The 13950-nt window shown below is 39.4% G+C and overlaps 2 protein-coding genes and 1 long non-coding RNA gene across 3 annotated transcripts; 2 read left to right on the top strand and 1 right to left on the bottom strand.

Moving 5' to 3' along the window:
- Positions 1–33: 33 nt before the first annotated feature.
- LOC6044322 (uncharacterized protein C15orf61 homolog) lies at positions 34–10613 on the top strand. Its single transcript, XM_038260092.1, has 3 exons — positions 34–186; positions 10062–10182; positions 10240–10613. Exons 2-3 carry the CDS (start codon positions 10072–10074, stop codon positions 10561–10563), a joined length of 435 nt encoding a protein of 144 aa, XP_038116020.1. The 5' UTR covers positions 34–186; positions 10062–10071; the 3' UTR covers positions 10564–10613.
- LOC6044321 (NADH-ubiquinone oxidoreductase 49 kDa subunit) lies at positions 326–10000 on the top strand. Its single transcript, XM_001861816.2, has 2 exons — positions 326–1228; positions 9195–10000. Exons 1-2 carry the CDS (start codon positions 509–511, stop codon positions 9882–9884), a joined length of 1410 nt encoding a protein of 469 aa, XP_001861851.1. The 5' UTR covers positions 326–508; the 3' UTR covers positions 9885–10000.
- On the bottom strand, positions 10595–11469 carry LOC6044323. The gene is made up of 3 exons (XR_005278244.1): positions 11159–11469; positions 10869–10950; positions 10595–10688 (listed from the first exon to the last, which is right to left on the bottom strand). It is a non-coding gene; the product is annotated as an uncharacterized LOC6044323 (long non-coding RNA).
- Positions 11470–13950: the final 2481 nt, after the last annotated feature.

Raw genomic sequence — 13950 nt, 5'->3', positions numbered from 1 at the left:
CGGTGGGTGGTGGGCGGTGAACTGTCATCATCACAGTCAGTGAATGTTTGGACTGTTGACGAAAAGTTTGTTTTGAAAGTGTTGATTCTTTATGTTGTGTTAAATGGTTAAAACATTTAAAAAATGTGTTGAACAGCGCTGCAAAAACTTGAGTTTTGAATCAAGAATTTATTATTAATCGAAAAGGTAAACGAAAATTGCATAAAATCGCTAACTTTCGTCGCTCTTCATTATGAAACTCGTTGTTTATCTTGATGATACCACAGACTATTCAGACGCGAATATCCAACTTGCTTAATTTTACTGGCAACGCTGCTGTCAAAATTCCAATCTGTCACCCTGACAGCCCACGTCCAATCTGTAATTTTGCGAAATTTTTCTCCGACTTCCATTTTCACCGCCGTGAAAATCGGTCGAAACTTTGTCCTCCGCTTTTGCGATCGCGCCCGTACTGTTGTGAATCTGTTCCGCGAACCGCCCCCGCCCGTGACGTGACGCGACCGGCAGGATGGCCTTTTCGGTGCTGAACTCGGTGGCCAAGAAGGCGGCCGCGAATGTTTACATAACCAATTGTTTGCTGAAGAACGCGGGCGCTTTATATAATGGCCAGCAGCCGCGGCGCAACGCCGGAAAGTGGTTCCCGGATCCGGAGTTTATCCAGCAGTTCAACGCGGCCGTCATGTACCCCGACGAGGTGACGTCCAAGTGGAAGATTCCGCCGTGGAACAGCAAGATTGCCCCGGTGGAGAAGACGGTCCGGAACGTGAAGCTGAACTTTGGTCCGCAGCATCCGGCCGCTCACGGTGTGCTCCGACTGGTGCTGGAGCTGGACGGCGAGACGGTGATGCGGTCGGATCCGCACATCGGGCTGCTGCACCGTGGAACCGAGAAGTTGATCGAGTACAAGACGTACACCCAGGCGTTGCCGTACTTCGACCGGCTGGATTACGTCTCGATGATGTGCAACGAGCAGTGCTATTCGCTGGCCGTCGAGAAGTTGCTCAACATCGACATCCCGATGCGGGCCAAGTACATCCGGGTGCTGTTTGCGGAGATTACCCGCATTCTGAACCACATCATGGCCATCGGAACGCACGCGCTGGATGTGGGCGCGCTGACGCCGTTCTTCTGGCTGTTTGAGGAGCGCGAGAAGATGATGGAGTTTTACGAGCGCGTTTCCGGCGCCCGGATGCATGCCGCGTACGTCCGTCCCGGCGGAGTGTCGCAGGTAAGCTAGTGATGGTGTGCTAATCGTAAAATAGGTTCGAGTTTTGCTGAAATTTTCCATTTTTTTTTTAACTAAAAATCAATGCAATTTCACTTTATAAAGACAAAGTAAAAAATAGTAAAGGTTGGTTTGTTGGCTTGCAACGTAGTTTTGGGTACTTGAATTTGAATTCAGTGTTTGGGAAACGCATTTTCAGTGGTCAATTTCATAAATTCTAGGTACGCGATCTTTCCGTCGGTGTTAGGGAAGGGCTCATTTTGTTTGCAAAATTCTCTGCAATTTGAAAAAATTGAATTGTTTCGAGACTTTTTTGCCAACATTGAACTTATAAGAAAAATACTGAACAATGTTTGTAAATATTTAAATTCAGTAGATGGATATTTAAAAATTAGTTTAGTATTCTAGAAGTAGCCAGGGTGGTCCCGAGCAGGGTTGCCAGGTTGCCAGATAAATCTGGGAATGCCAGATTTTTCAAATGTCAGCCAGAATAAAGATTCAACCTTCTCTGTGCCAGATATTGACAGATTTTGCCAGATTTTTCACTTGATGCCCATTTTGAACAACTTTCTGATAAAAATGAGCAAATTTAATTGAAAATCATAAAATTTAGAATGAGTTTTGCCTAAAGTAAATATAAATTCAACATTTTTTGGCCATTTTAATTAGTTAAAACATCTGAATTCTACAAACTTTTGAATTAATTCATATTCTTCCTCACCTTCATCATTCAGAATTGTATGGTTTTTGTCTGCCAGATTTTTCCAAATTTTAATCGATACTTTGCCAGATTTTTCAAATTTTGACCTGGTAACCCTGGTCCCGAGATCAAAAGGAAATGCTTTTTGTGGTACTATACATCAAAAATTCAAATTATTTTTTGGATAAACCGGAATATGCTTAAAATTATTTTAAATGCAATGCATTTCAAATTGATTGCTGTAGATTAGAGAGCCTATATGGAGAGGCGAAATGTCACTCTCAGGGTTCCAATAGAACTGTCAAATCGGCGTTCCAATCGAGCAACAAGATCATGCAAGCACAAGGTTGGAATCAATTTAAAATAATTTTGTCAAAAAACATGACTTATAACAATTAAAAGTATTGTTAAACTGTTGTTGATAATAATCTGCTAGTTTTTATTACGTTTGTGCTTGTTCGGTACAAGCAAAGTGCCAACACCAAGGAAAAACTACAAGTTTTTCAACCTTAAATTTATATGACTTCGGGTGTTTGAAATTTCTCCCAGAACATTTCACCCGACTGTAGATTGCACTTAAATTTCTTTTGATTTATTGACGATTTCTGAAAAGAAATATTTTTTTCAGAATTTTTCGACCCGATTTTTAAGATGGGTTACAGAACCGTTGAAAAATTGTTTGCAACCGCCTTACAATGTTTTTTATTCAAACCTGAGTGCAAAGCGGATTCACTTATTCGTATTTTGCTACTCCGAATGTCCGCTAGTTCGAATGATCGTTAATTCGAACGTATTTGAATTAAAAAGCACTCATCTGTCAAAATCAGTTGCTAAGAATTTGGTTTTATATTTTCATTTCTTACGTTACTTTTTAAAAGGTCACAAGCACTTTTTGTAAACGAAGCCATTTTTAATCGGTTTCCACCCGAACACTAATATCCATAATGCTGGAGATTTTTCATCACTTTATCAAAACACAAAATCAATAAAACATATTATTTTTAAAGAATTCTGTAAATTATTAAAGCTGAAAATAACTACGCAAAGAAAAAAGTTTACAACATTTAAGCAAATACTTTACAATTCAAAGAAATAACAATTTATTGAGAGCTTTCGTTTTGACCAAAACACCCCCACAGCAAATTTTGGATTGCCATTTCAGTAAAATAAATAACTGAATGCGGTTCAGTAATCATCACTTTTGCTGAAATTCGGCAATGAACAAAAACATTGCCAAAAAATCAGTAACTACAAATCTGTCAAACTGAAATTCATCTTTCAAATGTGTACAAAAATGTGAATACCAAATACCTCGATGCTAACCATCTGTTATTCTAGGTTTGGAGGATTGATGAAATAAATGTATAAACAGTACTGGAAACATTTTTAATAACAAACAATATCAAATTTTGATAACTGAAATACCAGCAATGATTGCTGAATCTTCAGAAAATATCTGTCAAACTGACACAATTTTCAGCAAAATAATGTAACGTTTCTTTTGCTGAAATTTCAGTTGTTTTGAATGAAATTTTTTGACATTTGACTGAAACGTCACTAAAGCATCTGTAAAATATAAGTTAACTGAGAATTCAGTAAAAACTAAACAACTGATCGTTTACTGAAATTTCAGTTGATGAAAATTTAGTAAAACTTTACTGAATGTCAAAGAAAATTAAAAAATGGTATATTGCTCGTTCGTCCACACAAACCTACACGCAGAAAAATAAGGCATATGTATTATTGTTATCCGAGCATTCGTTGGTGAAGGTTGTCTGAATCAACATGACTCGTCGCGTCCCGGCGCAAAACGCCGGCAATATTGCCCTACCTGCGGCTCAAGCAGGCAAAAAAGTGGGAATTTCCAAAAGGAAGGTTGAGGCCTCAACTGATGGCCAAAAACCGGGAATTTCCAAAAGGAAGGTGCTTTTGGAAGTGACATCGAACAGCAAAAAGACGAAAAAGAGCGACGGTACTGTACCGATGGATGAGGAGGAGGAGAACTCTTCATCGCACGAGGAGCAGCTTTTGAAGAACAACAAGTTCGCTGGACTGCCTGACGAGGACCAGGTAGCGGAAGCAAAGGAGAATGAAGTGAAACAGCGAAAGGAGAAACTGCCTCCTTTTTATGTGAGGCAATCAGCAGCAACGATCGACTTTCGTGCGGGCTTGTTGAACTCATCAAGTCTGGGAAAGTCCAAGGCAACATTCGTCTGTGTCAGGACGGATTTAAGGTGCTGGTGCAATCCAGGCAGCACTATCAACTGGTCAAGGATTACTTGACCGAAAACGAGGCGGAGTACTTTACCCATGATGTCGTCATGGATAAGCCGTACAAAATCGTCGTCAGAGGTCTGTACGACATGCCAGTGGAGGAATTAGCTGCCGAGCTAAAAGTTTTGAAACTGGATGTGTTGGCCGTGCACAAAATGAGCCGACGCAACAAAGACATCAAGTACCGTGACCAGCTCTACCTGCTGCATTTGGCTAAGGGATCGACGACGCTTCCTGAGCTGAAGGCAATCCGAGCGGTTTTCAACATTATCGTGTCGTGGGAGCGATACCGACCAGTGCACCGTGACGTCACACAATGCTTCAACTGCCTGGGTTTCGGGCACGGAGGTAAGAACTGCCACCTGAAGCGTCGTTGCGCCAAATGTGGTACTGATGCGCACATCACGTCCCAGTGCATCCAAGATTCGCTGGTGAAGTGCCTCAACTGCAACGGTGAGCATTCGTCAACCGACCGAAAGTGCCCCAAGAGAGCTGAGTTCGTGAAAATTCGGCAGCAAGCATCGACGAAGAATCAGCCTCAGCGTCGTAGAACTCCTCCAGCCCTGGTGGAGCAAAATTTTCCACCTCTTCAACCGCGACGCCAGGTCCCGAACTTGGCACCGTTGCCGTTGGATCCCAGGAAGAGAGCTGAGATGAATCATCCACGGCCGGGTTCCAGCCAGGAGCCGAGACCGCCACCACCGGGCTTCAGCCAGGAGCCAAGACCAACCCAAGAACCAGCAGTTGAGGAAAATGGTAATGATCTTTACACCTCAACCGAACTCCTCAATATTTTCAAACAGATGTCCGCTGCACTGCGTGGATGCAAAACCAAGACCCAGCAGATTGAAGTGCTGACCTCGTTCGTCATCCAGTATGGATCGTAGGTCCCTCAAGCTGCTGAATTGGAACGCTTGCTCCATTAGGAGGAAGAACTTAGAGCTGGTGGATTTTCTTCGCGAGAAGGAGATCGACGTAGCTGCCATCACGGAAACTCATCTGAAGCCCGGTGAAAAAGTTTATCTGCAAAACTACAAGATCGCGACGCAGCTCGACAGGACCACGTCTGGAGGAGGAGGTGTGCTTGTCGCTGTTCATCGTGATCTCAAGCCACGCCGGCTGCCACACTTTAAGCTGGACATCATCGAGGCCGTTGGAGTGGAAATTCCCACTTCGGTTGGCCCAGTACTCTTCATTGCTGCATACTGCCCACGTCAGGTGAATGCCAGAGATGGTTCAGCAGCAAAACTGAAGGGCGATATCCAGAAGCTGACACGGCGGAGCGCAAAGTACATCATCGCTGGTGACCTCAACGCGAAGCATGAAGTTTGGGGCAACAGCAGGAGGAATCGGAACGGAGTGATTCTGCACAACGATCTGCAAAACGGATACTACAACGTTGTGAGTCCGGATCGTCCAACGAGGGTGGCTCGGTCTGGGAATCACTCAATCATCGACTTCTTCATTACCAATATGGCTGAGAACGTGGCTCATCCTGAGGTGTTTGAAGAGTTGAGTTCTGATCACTATCCGGTGGTTGTGGAGGTTGGAGCTTCCGTTACTCCGCAGCGGCAACCAACCCGGAAAGATTACCACAACGTTGACTGGCAGCAGTTTCAGCAAGTGGTAGACAGCAACATCGACTATGATCAACACCCGGAAACTTCTGCTGATATTGATCGTTCGCTGGAGGTGATCCAGCAGGCTATCAACCAAGCAGAGGCTGCCAACGTTCGGGAGGTTCCTGTTAATTTTAAGGTAACTGATATTGACGTAGATACTAAACACTTGATTAGACTTAGGAATGTTTATAGGAGACAATATCAACGGACTGGGGACTATGACAAAAGATTTCAGTTAACAATTTGAACAAAATCATACAAGACCGACTTGACAATATCAGAAATCAAGAATTTTCAAAACATGTAAGCCAGCTTGGGAATTATTCAAAACCATTTTGGAAACTTTCAAAAGTTCTTAAAAACAAACCAAAGCCTATTCCTCCTCTTATTGTTGAGGATTCTCCTTTGATTACATCCGAGGAAAAGGCAAATGCACTTGGGCTTCATTTTGTTAGTTCACATAATCTTGGCGCTTCCATGACCAGCCGTAAAGAAACATCAGTTGCCAATAGTATTTCAACAATCAATGACTCTACCTTTGAATTTCCTGCAGATTCCCATGTTTCTGGTGAGGAAGTCAAAGTTGCAGTTAAACAAATGAAAAATATGAAAGCTCCTGGCTTTGATAACATTTTAATCTAGTGTTGAAAAAACAGAGTGATCAGTTCTTTCAACATCTAGCCAATATTTTCAATAAATGTTTGCAACTTGGTTACTTCCCCACCAATTGGAAGCTGGGCAAAGTCATACCAATTTTGAAGCCTCAAAAGATCCAACATCGCCAACAAGTTATCGTCCCATTAGTCTTTTGAGTAGTCTGTCCAAACTCTTTGAGAAGGTCATCTATTCAAGGCTTTTGGATTTTACCAACGATAATAATATAATTTTGAATGAGCAGTTTGGCTTCCGAAAGGGCATAATACTGCTCATCAGCTTACGAGAGTAACTAAAATCATCAAGCAGAACAAGCTTGAGTCTAAATCAACTGCTATGGCTTTGTTGGATGTTGAGAAGGCTTTTGACAATGTTTGGCATGATGGTTTGATACATAAACTGTATTTATACGGTTTTCCAATGTATCTTATCAAAATTATCCAGCACTATCTTTCGGAGAGATCGTTCAGGTTTTTCTGAATGGGATTGCTTCTGGATTATTCAACATTGATGCTGGGGTTCCCCAAGGAAGTATTCTTGGCCCACTTCTGTACAATATTTTTACATCTGATTTGCCTACTCTTCCTGGTAATGGTGTGTTGTCACTTTTGCTGATGACACTGCCGTTATTTATAAGGGTAAAATAACCAGATATTTAGTTGGCCGTCTTCAGAAGGGTCTTGACGTTCTTTCCGAATACTTTGGCGACTGGAAAATTCGCATAAATGCAGCCAAAACTCAAACCATCATTTTTCCACTTTCCAAATCGGCCCGATTTGTCCCAAAGGATGATGTTTTGATTAAAATGAATGATGTTTCAATACCCTGGTCAAAGGAAGTTGTATATTTAGGTCTCATACTTGACTCGAAACTATTGTTTCGACAGCATGTAGATAAAATATTGAACAAGTGCAGCATTCTCATCAGGTGTTTGTATCCTTTAATTAACAGAAAATCAAAGCTATCTTTGAAAAATAAGCTAGCAGTTTACAAACAAATAATTTACCCCGTTATTGAGTATGCAGTACCTGTTTGGGAGTGTTGCGCTAGAACTCATAAATTGAAGCTCCAGCGTGTCCAAAACAAGGTACTCAAAATGGTTTTGAATGTTCCTGGCTGGACAAGATCAAGTGAGGTTCATGAATTAGCAGAAGTAAAAATGTTGGATCAGAAGATTCAAGAAAAATGTTTGAAATTCAGGGAAAAATGTGCTATATCTGAATACCCCTTGATTCAAGGATTGGTTTAGTTTATGGTAAGATTAAGTTAGTTTTAGGTTAGGTTATGTTTTCTTAATTTTTTTCTTCATTGTACCTAGTGTTACAAAAATGATAAATCATATACTTTTAAAGTTATGAATATGAACAGTGTTTAAATCACGAAAAGCAAACTAAAGCTGAAGAGCCACAGCTGACCACTTATTATGTAAACCAAATGTAATTATTATAAGAAAGATTCAATAAAGTATATTTAATTCAAAAAAAAAAAAAAAAAAAAAGGCATATGTATTTGAATCAACAAAACCTTTTGTTGATTTGAAAATCATGATTTTTCTCGAATCAACGCAAAACGTCAAAGCAGTAGGTACAATTTTGGCAACTGGCCACAAAAAAATGCTAAACAAATATTCAAAAGTGGCACCTGAACGAATTTATATTTTCGACAAAATTATGGGTGTTTTTTTTTTTTCAAACAAACCCAAACATGCTAAATACAATTTTCTTTGTAGGAAATTTGCTTTAATTTTTTTTCTGTTTTCCATAAATATGTTATGTTTTTTGAAAAAAAAAAAATATATATTTGCCCTCAGATTTTGAGGACAGATCTTCCTTACAATCTTTCAGACTTTATCCGAAATTGTTTTTGTAGCATAACTTTTGAAGTAGTTTACTAAACATCATAATATTTAAGACAGATCGAATAAGACGGTCCAAATTGGTTCAGCCAGTCCAGAGCATTGCAGGAAAATAAACTTTTTTGTATGGATCCTGGACAATCACTACACAACCTTTCCCTGAAGTGTCCACGTGGTTCATAGATGACCCCTACTCAAAAATAATTTTCCAGAATCATTCATTTAGAATATAAGGTGTTCTTGAGAAGAGAAAAAATAAATAAAAGAGAAGTTTTTAATATATTGACAGACATTTTAGTGGTTTGTCTGTAGAATTTGCGAGTATTTCCCGAGGCCACCCTGAACTGACTTAAATCGTTATAATTTCTAATCTAATCTTATCTAATCTAACCCTAGCGTAGCCAGTCTTTCGATGGCATCCTGGAAAATGCCTTAGGTTGATTAACGCCTAGCATCCTCTTGTCATTATTAACATTTGCAGTGCCCCATTGCATTAGAATGCATTGAAAAATCACAAACGTTAAAGTGGCCAGGCCAACTGCGTAAAGTTTACCGCAAAGTTGATTCGTTGAAGTAGATTGAGTTTGAGCACGAATGTTCAAACAACAACACAATTCTGAATCTGCAGGGGAGGAAGAAACGTGGGGGATCCCACGCTCACGTTCCTGTTTGTTTCGTTGGGAGCTATATATATACACTATTTGCCGTGGTTATAGCGCCACAACTCGCTTACTGGAAGGCAAAACCAACTACTTACTTGTGATTTTTTACATTTGTAGTCAATTTGAAATTTCAGCAGAATAAGATCAAAACGCTTCAAATTATTAACCTCAGAATAATACAGCATCCCTTTAATTTTTCCAGGACATGCCGCTGGGCCTGCTGGACGACATCTACGAGTTTGCGTCCAAGTTTGGCGAGCGGCTGGACGAGGTCGAGGACGTGCTGACGACGAACCGCATTTGGGTCCAGCGCACGCAGGACATTGGCATCGTGTCGGCGGAGGACGCCCTCAACTACGGCTTCAGCGGCGTCATGCTGCGCGGTTCCGGCATCAAGTGGGATCTGCGCAAGTCGCAGCCGTACGACGCGTACGACCAGGTCGAGTTTGACGTTCCGATCGGCACCAAAGGCGATTGTTACGATCGGTACCTGTGCCGCGTTGAGGAGATGCGTCAATCGCTGCGTATCATCGACCAGTGCCTGAACAAGATGCCGGCCGGCGATGTCAAGACGGACGACGCCAAGTTGTGCACGCCGTCGCGCTCGGAGATGAAGACGTCGATGGAGGCGTTGATCCATCACTTCAAGCTGTTTACCCAGGGCTACCAGGTTCCGCCCGGTTCCACGTACACGGCCATCGAAGCCCCGAAGGGCGAGTTTGGAGTGTATCTGGTGGCGGACGGGTCGAGCCGTCCGTACCGGTGCAAGATCAAGGCGCCGGGCTTTGCCCATTTGGCTGCGTTGGACATGGTCGGCAAGCACCACATGCTGGCCGATATCGTCGCCATCATCGGAACCCTGGACGTCGTGTTTGGCGAAATTGATCGTTAAAAGGGGTCGTCGAGCGGCAGATGTGCAGTCTTTCGAACGTGATTGTTAAGTGAAAAACGAACAACAATTCATGTAATCTTCTATCAAAATGGTTCAATAAATATGGTTCGAAACGATGCTTGTTTTGATTTGACAGAAAGATCTTCGAGTAAGTCTCGTTACTAAAAAACTTTTCAGTTTCCAGATCATGACAGCAACTAAAAAGCTCCTGACCGCCGCGAAGCCAAAAGTGTCCGAAGTTCTAACGGCCTACCTAAAACAGTGCAACGAACCTCCCTGGACGTCCTACTTCATCAAGGTATTCTTGAATCTTCCTAATCATAACCCACAAGTAACCCTCTCCATCCGGCCACAGTACCGCGACGTTCAGAATGACCACTTTGGCCGGTCCCACTTCAACTGGACGCTACCCCACACCGGAACCAACTATCACATCCTGCGCACCGGCTGCTATCCGTACATGAAGTACCACTGCACAAAGCGACCCCTCCAAGATCTGTCCGTCGAGGACACCTTCTTCCGGGTCATTAAGGTGCTCAACCTGGGCCTTCCGATGCTGGGCTATGGACTGGCCGCGAGGTTCCTGATTCGCCACGTGGAGCTGGTGGAAATGGGCGAGGGACGGAGACCGGTGCCGATCTACTTTCTGTACGAGGAGGACAAGGGGGCGGAGTATTGAGGGAATTAATCGTTAATAAAAGAAGCATGTGTTTTTAGGATTTCAGCCGATTTATTTGAAACTTTAATTCTGTCCAGTTGAAGAAGCCATCAAACGATTTTGCTTTTATCCCTGGTCACCGAAACCTGAAATTATATAAATTCATGAGTACTTAGTCTTAAAAATCTTTCAAAAGAGCTCCATTTTGAGAAAAGCTGTCAGAATTTAATGGAATTCGAATCACGGAGCTCATAAGCAGAACTGGTAAAATAAAGTTATCATCATTTAATTAATCTACACTTCACATAAATTTGCAATTTACTAACCTTTTCATCATTTCCAAGTTGGTTGAGCCGGACATGTCCCCATGCTGGTCTGACATCTTGACGATCCGAATTCATGGCGAATCTATAAATAAAAGTGGAAAATATATATAATTAACACGTGGTTTAAATATTACTTTTTACATATTTCCTAGTTAAAACTCAATCAGAAAACAAAATTCACGTTCTAATCACAACGATTCATAAGCAGAACTGGTAAAATGAACTAATTTCATCACATTAAAAATAAGACTTTAATACTTATCGTTTACTACATTTAAAATGTTACATACCTCGCTAATTTCACATTCTTGCAACTTCCACTTGAGTTCGCAAACTACAAGCTTAATACTTTTACAAGTCACATGTTCACGTGCAATTTAAGTAACTTAAAACGTTGTCCAAAAAATTAAAATCTAAACTGCTTCGTCCGATAGCTGCAATAGAAGTGAGACTGACTGGCCGGCCGGCGGAAGCAAGGAGCACATTCTTCAAAAGGCCTTATATGTCACGTACCCACTGCCATCTGGTGGGATTTGTTGAAACTAAGCACTACAATCAAGCAGCGCAAAGTACGGGTTAGGGAAATTAGGCAGGACTCAAAAATGTAGATATTAAAACATAAAAACCATTTTTTGTTAAGTTTTTTCGCAGAGAGCGGATCATTCACACAAGGTTTTAACGAAATTTTTATTTTTGTCATGTTTCTATTTACAAAAATGCTCAAAACATAGCAAAATTGAGCGTGATGATTACTGCATTCGATCGTAATATTACGATCGTTATTTGTCGACTCACGATCGAGATTTCCCAATAGTAACTTACCATCGAGAAATTACGATCGTAATTTCGAGCCAAACATTTCATTAGGGCACAAAACCAAAACGTAAACATTCGGGATTATTCCACAATTCCATTCATTAGTACACTCCCTACATGCCCTCCAAGAATCAGATTGATAGCAAACAATTTACCATTGAAAAAATCAAAAACACAAAAGGGCACATAACAATTTTCACTCCAAACCAAAAAAAAATGTTAATATGTGCCCTTTTTGTTTTTCGTTAGTTTTTAGTAGTTGTGGAACTTTTTGTGTTATAAAATGAACTTTTCATACATTCTTAACACTAATTCACTTCAAAACAAAGTTTGGTTTACTTTTCACCAAGCATTTCTGAAGAAAAAAACTTCGTTGAAATACAATATTTAATACGGTCCCGCGGCTGCTGTTCAGTACTCTTTTGAAGAATTTTTATGTTTAACATACCTTATCTACACCATTCAATCACAAAACTTCACCAATTATCAAAATTTCCACTGAATCCCTCATTATTTCTAACTATACAAAAGGGCCCATAAACATCATTTAAAACATCAATCCCGCGACAGCGCTTTAGTGCCCTTTTTAATTCTCTTCGAAATTGCATTTAGAAAGGGCCCATTATGAACAACAGTTGGAAAGCTAAAAGGGCCTAATAACGAGATTTTTTCATTGCGTTTTTTATTGCGAAAATCAACAAAAATTAAGAAGCATTAAAGCAGGGTTCAGGATAATGATGTAATTTATCGAATCGTCAGCTAAAATGCCATCAGTCAAGCTTCTTTTTTAAATAGGAGTTGAAACAAGTTGCTCACTTTTTGCAAGCGATTTTCTCGAATGGCGGTTTTTGGTTTTGTGCCCTAATGAAATGTTTGGCTCGATTTTACTGTTGAGAAATCTCGATCGTGGATCGAGAAATTACGATCGTAATTTTTAATAGGGACTATCCATAAACCGCGTGGACACTTTTTTAGGAATCTGTTACCTGTTTTTAAAAATTTCAGGAATTTCAAAACATTTTTTTTTAAGTTCAAAAAATTTAATGAATTTTTAAAAATTTAAAAACTTTAATTTCGAAAGTTAATTTTTAAGGGATTGAAAAAAAAATCCCCAAAAAAATATTTAAACCTTCCTATTTTTTTTTTTTGAAATTTTTGAGATTTTTAAAATTTTTGAATTTTTTGAAATTTTTAAAATTTTTGAAGGTTCTTTTTTAAATATATGAAATTCCAAAAATTTTGAAATTTTTAAAAAAATTTCAAATTCCTGAAATTTTAAAATTTTTAGAAATTAATGAAAATTATAATTTTTTTTAAATTTCTGAAGTTTTTGTAATTTTTAAATGTTTCGAAATTCCGGAAACTTTTTTTTTTAATATTTTGAAATTCTGATTTTTTTTTAAAAATAAACGGAAATTATGATTTTTTTTTTGAAATTAATGAAAATGATGAATTTTTTTTAAATAAATGAAAATTATGATTTTTTTGAAATTTCTGAAGTTTTTGAAATTTTTGTAATTTTTAAATATTTTGAAATGCCTGAATTTTTTTAATTACAGTCATCCCTCATATTCGGAACACTTTACAGATCGGCCAATGTTCAAAAAATCATACAAAATCGATAATGGAACTTAATGATTCGCTTCTACCTTCATTTGAAAGCTTTTCTTGCAATCTTTAGAATGCTGTATCGAACTTGCTGTATTTTTAATTTTAAATCAAGTTTTTGAAGAAAAACTTTGACCCTTGAAATCCACAAATTCGGAACACTTTTTTCTTACGGATGTAAACAAACTTTAGTTCTCTCCAGGGGTACACACTTTTTACAGAACAATGACTTCACGCACTGAAACCAACGAAACTCAAGCTTATTTATGTGTTATAAATGGTCTGATAACGTTTTTGTAAAAAATATCAGTTAAATTCAGGTGTTCCACAATTGTGGGAGGCACAATAACATCCCACAATCATAGAACAAGTAATTTGTAGGCAGAGTTTTTCTGGATAAAATAGTCTTGAAATAAGGTTTTTTGTTCAAAAGTACTACTTTTACTAGTGAAATAGCAAGAGAATGTCCAAATAAAGGTTCTAAAAATAGTAGGGTCAACAAAAAAGCTGCATTTGGCATGTTATTGACAAATTACCACAAAAGTGTTCCGAATTTGTAAGTGTTCCGAATATGTGGGATGACTGTAATGGAAATTATGAACTTTTAATTTTTTTGAAATTTATGGAAATTATGAATTTTTAAATTTTTTGTAATTAA

Source organism: Culex quinquefasciatus, chromosome 1 (assembly GCF_015732765.1).
Source record: "Culex quinquefasciatus strain JHB chromosome 1, VPISU_Cqui_1.0_pri_paternal, whole genome shotgun sequence".
In the NCBI taxonomy this organism is placed as follows: domain Eukaryota; kingdom Metazoa; phylum Arthropoda; class Insecta; order Diptera; family Culicidae; genus Culex; species Culex quinquefasciatus.
Note: the sequence above shows the minus strand (reverse complement) of the source record. Positions and strands in the feature narration are given on the sequence as shown.

What these genes read in the sequence shown, in the direction of transcription:
- LOC6044322 (XM_038260092.1), top strand. Translation starts at nt 10,072, where the DNA reads ATGACAGCAACTAAAAAGCTCCTGACCGCCGCGAAGCCAAAAGTGTCC. An exon ending in GGACGTCCTACTTCATCAAG is followed by an intron (nt 10,183 to 10,239) that starts GTATTCTTGAAT and finishes ATCCGGCCACAG; the next exon opens with TACCGCGACGTTCAGAATGA.
- LOC6044321 (XM_001861816.2), top strand. Translation starts at nt 509, where the DNA reads ATGGCCTTTTCGGTGCTGAACTCGGTGGCCAAGAAGGCGGCCGCGAAT. An exon ending in GTCCCGGCGGAGTGTCGCAG is followed by an intron (nt 1,229 to 9,194) that starts GTAAGCTAGTGA and finishes TAATTTTTCCAG; the next exon opens with GACATGCCGCTGGGCCTGCT.